General features: G+C 39.0%; 1 protein-coding gene across 1 annotated transcript in view; it reads left to right on the top strand.

The window, feature by feature from the left end:
• Window positions 1-5926, top strand: part of tnfaip6 (tumor necrosis factor, alpha-induced protein 6) — a 15578-nt gene that overhangs the window by 3316 nt on the left and 6336 nt on the right. Inside the window, exon 3 of the mRNA XM_024263955.2 lies at window positions 306-467. Within this exon, the coding sequence (XP_024119723.1) occupies window positions 306-467 (162 nt within the window). The remainder of the gene's footprint in view (window positions 1-305; window positions 468-5926) is intronic.

The raw sequence follows: 5926 nt of genomic DNA, 5'->3' as shown, positions 1-5926 counted from the left end.
GTCTGTTTACAGGAAGGCTCCTTTGATCTGGACGTCTTCCAGTCAACAGGGCCTGATGTCAAACGTCCTTTAACTGCTAGAAAGCTTTTAACATACAGAGTAAAGGTCAACCCTGGTTTGTGTGTTGTAACACTTCATCACTGCAGACAGGCTGGCCCTCCATTATCCAGCCCCCCATAACTCTCAAACAAACTTCCATTTAGGAAAACTAAATGTTGGCGTGATCCTGGTGTTAGTTGGAGACAGCAGGAGGCCTGTGGTCCCTGTGTACTTCAGGACAACAGAGGCTTTCTTCTGCTCCCCAGGGTTCCATGTGTGTGCAGCAGGATGGTTCGATAAAGGGCGCGTCGGTTACCCCATCGTGAAAGCTGGGGTCAACTGTGGCTTTGGAAAAGTCGGTATCATCGACTACGGATACAGACTGAACAAGAGTGAGCGGTGGGACGTCTACTGCTACAACCCCAACTGTGAGTAACTATGAATGAATGCATGAAAGAACTAGAAACGTTACATTACCTGCAATAATGATCGTGTGAATGCTTTCTGCTGAAAGTAGTCGCTGAAGATGCTGAAGCTTTTTGCTGAAAATGGTGACACAATTTACTTTAACTGCTGAAAGGATTTGCTAAAAAATATTTGCAAAATGTTAAATTTGATAAAAGACTGGAAATTTTGTTAAAGAACTATGAAATAGCAACAAATTGACCTGAATTTCTGAAAAGTTTATAGCAAAATTGCTTAAAAATCCCTAATACATCCCAATTTGCAAAAATATTTAGGTTGTTGCTGAACCCCAAATTAGCCCAAAAAAATCTTAGTAGATTCCAAATTAGCCGAAAAAACTAGCTTGTTGTTTAAATACTAGCTAAACTCTAAAATAGCCTAAAATTCCTCATCCATCTTCCTGACCGCTTCTTCCCTTTTGAGGTCACGGGGGTGCCGGAGCCTAACCCAGCTACAGATGGGTGAAGGCGGGGTACACCCTGGACAGGTCTCCAGTCTGTCACAGGGCCTCAATCACACACACAGTCACTCTCACATTCACACCTAGGGACAATTTAGAGTCACCAATTAACCTATGAAGCATGTTTTTGGACGGTGGGAGGAAGCCGGAATCCCCGGTGAAAACCCACGCATGCACGGGGAGAACATGCAAACTCCACACAGAAAGGTCCCAAATCCCCCAGCCGGGATTTGAACCGGGGCCTTCTCGCTGTGAGGCAAGAGCGCTAACCACTGCAACACCATGCAGATGCCAAATTAGCCAAAAAATAAAAAATAAAAAAAAAGCTAGCTCTTTGCTTCAATACTAGTTAAACTCCAAAATAGGCTAAAAATCCTCAGTAAACTAAATTAGTCCAAAATGTTAGCATGTTGCTAAAATAGAAGCTAAACTCTAAATTAGCATATATAACCCCAGTAGAAAACAAATTAGCCAAAAATGTTAACATGTTGCTAAAATATTAGCTAAACTCCAAATTAACATAATAAAACCTCAGTAGATACCAAATTAGCCACAAAAAGCTAATTTCGTTGCTTTTATACTAGCTAAACTCTAAAATAGCCTGAAATTCCTTAAAGAAAGCTAAATTAGTCCAAAATATTAGATTATTGCTGAAATAGAAGCTAAACTCTAAATTAGACTAAAAAAACATCATTAGATGACAAATTAACCATAAACGTTAGTATGTTAGTAAAATATTTGCTAAACTCCAAATTTTCTGAAAATGACAATACAAGATGAAAACATGAAACACATGATTGAGTTTTTACGTGCCGAAAAAAAAGGAGCAGGAGAATCACCAGAGTGTGAATGCTGAATAAGCAATCACACAATGAAAAGAGCAGATTGTATTGTCATTGCAGTAAGTTTAAGTCTGAGTGCAGGTAAAGCAATCAGTGGAGACACAACAACAGAGCTGAGCATCATCGTCTCCTGTCATAATTATGAACCACGTCAATGGACAACAGATTTTGTCATAACTTCAACAGATTAAAATGTAATTAAGCTAAATTTGCCCCATAGGAAATGAATGAGAAAGTCTGCAAATTTTAAAATTTTAAGTAGATTAGCAACAAACTTTTAAATATATTCATGGGCTATGTTTTAATCTTTTATTGTAATTTTTAAAAATTTGGAGTTTAGCTAATATTTTAGCAACATGCTAACATTTTTGACTAATTTAGTTTACTGATGAAGTTTAGGCTAATTTGGAGTTTAACTAGTATTTAAGCAACGAGCTAGATTTTTTTGGCTAATTTGGAATCTACTACAATTTTTGGGGGCTAATTTGGAGTTTAGCTCATATTTTAGCAACACACTAAATATTTTTGCAAAACCGGCATGGATTAGGCATTTTTAACCAATTTTACTAGACTTTTTTCAGAAATTTTGATCAACTGCAACGCTCTTTCATAGTTGCAATAGCTTTTACATTTTCAGCAAATCCCTTTGGCAATTAAAGTAAACTATGTCACCATTTTCAGCTAAAAGCTTTAGTGACTACTTTCAGCAAAATAGCATTTACTGTACACTAGCATTATTGCAGGTAATGCAACTGTTCTAGTTACAGTATGTGTTTCTTTAAAAATATATCAAGTGAGTGACTCTATCAACTATTAAAGTAGTCAACGACTACTTTAATAGTTGATTAGTTGTGCCCCCCCCCCCCCACACACACACACAAAAAAAAACCTACGGTGAACGCCTTCTCTTTGACACACATATGCTGTGGTGTTAATCCGGGTCAGTAGGGATGTCACAGGGAATTACTGGAATACTCAGGAACCATAACAACACGCCAACTGAACTCATCTGAAAGGCAGAACTGGTGCTCTACGGTGATGCATGAACACCTGAAGAGGAAGCATGTGATGACTATGATCGGGTTCTGACAGGCTGGTTGGGGATGCAGAGTTTTGGGGCTCCTTTAGCTCTGGGGGCATGTCAGGATGGGGTATCAGGCTGATCCAGCCTCGACAGCAGCAGAACAGCTGATAAACAAGTATCACTGAAGACCATGGAGTTTGTGGCCTGTGGACACTTTAAGGAAAAACAAATAAACAACACATAAGGTAAATAAAGAAATGACTAACAATATCATGGTCCTTATGTTTTCTGAGAGGAAGATCTCAGAAGTTCACAAAGTATTTCCAGTGTGGAAATGATTGCATCTTGATCTTGGATACCTGAGTTGACTGAAATAATTAGAGGAACACATTTTTTTCTAAAATGCTAAAGTTTTCAGTAACTCTTTGATAGAAAAATATATGTTTTTATTCGAATTTGATCAAAGTTATTAGTTTGGTCAAGAACAGCCACAGACAGACTCTCGGTTTAGTCAGGGAAAGGTCTGAAAGGAACCTCCATCCTTCCATATGAGTTTGACACAAACCTCAGGTCAAACCAGTGATTCAAAAGTCAGCTCTGAACAGATTTAAGGCTGTATTTCCAGCTGGTAAGTAAGTAAATAATGTGTATTTGAATAGCACTGTGCCCAGATTAAAACCCCAAAGTGCTTCACAGCAGTTAAAACATAAAATGATGACTATTCATTACAGACATATCACAAACTAACTATGTAGAAGAAAGTAAAACACAATAAAAGACTATATGAGATGAACTTGACCTGACTTTAAAACTCATCCGAGTCGATCTGTCGTACTCACAAAGAGAGGTCGTTCCAACGATGAGCAGCCACGACCTGATTGGTTTTATAGCTGGTTTTTAGAATTTTATAGGGACTGAAGAGTGAAAGGTTAAAAGGTCAGCAATGTATTTAAGAGTTTGTTTATTTAAAAATCTAATCAAAACTGAAATGGGAGCCAAATGTTGGGTTGGAAGGAGATTGGGAAGGGTTGGACCTGCTGGGAACAACAAACTACATTGTCAAAATAATCTCCTTATAGAGCATCTTTGGCTGAAATGAACCAGAACTTTTACTGATGTTTTCCATAACAGAGCCGACATCAGGGATGATGAAGAAACCGCAGTTCTCTGGAGGGCATGCAGACATGGTTGACTCAAAACCACTATTTCAGTCCCACCCTATGAGTTACCCTATGAGTTACCACGACGGACCACAAACACAGAACGCCACAGGACAGGATTAGTTCTGTCTGTGGGCAAAGCGAGGTAGAGACATGGAGGCTCATCTGTTCATTTACAGACATGGTCTTCTGAACACTTTAAGAGTAGAAGTCAAAATATCTCAGCTTGACTGAGGGAAGTGTTTGATCAGACTCAGACATGAGGTTTTTCAAAACATGTTAAATGCATTGACTGATTGGAGAGATTTAGAAAATGTATAAACACCTGGAGTAATCACAAGATAACTGGTGAGATTGTGTTCTTCGTCTAGTTCATAATCGAGAAGAGAACGGTCCACAGCGTCCAGCATGATGTGGAGAGTTTAAGTTAATGGTAGCAGTTTTGGAGGAGGGAGATGGCTGTGGCTGTCTAACCAAAACCACCTAAAGAAAACAAATAAATAAAGCCCACAAACTAAGACTACCAAGGTCCAAACTAAAATAACTAAACCCAGCAGAGTAAGACTGCTGAGGTTAAAGAGGGGAAAAAGAACAATGAATAAACAAATAAAATATTTTTTTAAGTAAGGAATACTTAATTATCATTTATTTAATTTAGATTAGTTAAATGTATAAATTGATGTCTGAGGTTCACATAGATGATAAACTATGTAGGTTTTTACATCCTGTTGACCTGAAGATGTTTTGTTTGATCAACTCTACCTCCAGAATGAACAGATTTTATATGCAAAGAAAAACTTTTAAAAAGTTTGATCTTTTATGAGTTAAAAGCACATATTATCTTATCTGAATATCATTGGTTACTAGCTGTCCAGAGCTGCACTGAGCATCTTTTATTTTGAAAACAAGTTATTTGAGCTCCTGTCAAACTTAAAAAAACTAATAAAAATCACATTTTGAGAGATGCTAGGTTCATTCATTCATCTTCCTGACCACTTCTTCCCTTTCGGGGTCGCGGGCGTGCCAGAGCCTATCCCGGCTACTGATGGGCGAAGGCGGGGTTCACCCTGGACAGGTCGCCAGTCTGTCGCAGGGCCTCAATCACACACACATCCACTCTCACATTCACACCTAGGGGCAATTTAGAGTCGCCAATTAACCTACGAAGCATGTTGTTGGACGGTGGGAGGAAGCCGGAGTCCCCGGTGAAAACCCACGCATGCACGGGGAGAACATGCAAACTCCACACAGAAAGGTCCCAGCCGGGAGTCGAACCGGGGCCTTCTCGCTGTGAGGCAAGAGCGCTAACCACTTGCGCCACCGTGCAGCCCCAGATGCTAGGTTCTTTTTATATTTTTGCTTTTGTTTGTGCCAAAAAAAAAAATAGATATAATTCATATTATTAAAAAAAGAATCCAGATTTCTTAAAGGTTAAACTAAGAGTATACAGCTCCTTCGTGGTTAGAAAACGAGCCCAAATAAATCTTTTACTGTTAAAGGTTGAAGATCCCTGTGCTAGACTGAAAACCATCACATTTAGATTTAGATTCAACCAAAGTGTAGCGAGAGATATTTTCGGTTAGAATACTCTTATATCATTAATTCATGTTATTCTGGTTGAATACTAAATGATGTGTAAACATGGTCCATTGCAACATTATAGCTCTAATAATTGTGAGCTCAAAGGTAGCAGAGGAGCCAACCGTGAACCAAATTGAGTAAATGGTGAACGCCACGTGTCACGACCAGCATAAAAACTAGCCTGCAGCCCAGACCTGAGGAAGTAAAATGTCTACGGAGTAGAAGTGGGGGGGTTACAGGCTTCTGTTCATCTGTTAAAACCTTAACCATTCAAGACAGATTTCTTTTTGCCTTTTTCTCATCTTGAAAAGGTTCTTCACAACCAAACCTGCAGCAGTTTGGTCGGCTCCAGTCG

This window comes from Oryzias melastigma, unplaced genomic scaffold (assembly GCF_002922805.2).
Source record: "Oryzias melastigma strain HK-1 unplaced genomic scaffold, ASM292280v2 sc00274, whole genome shotgun sequence".
In the NCBI taxonomy this organism is placed as follows: Eukaryota; Metazoa; Chordata; class Actinopteri; order Beloniformes; family Adrianichthyidae; genus Oryzias; species Oryzias melastigma.
The sequence above is the reverse complement of the archived record's forward strand: the minus strand, read 5'-3'. Positions and strand labels throughout refer to the sequence as shown.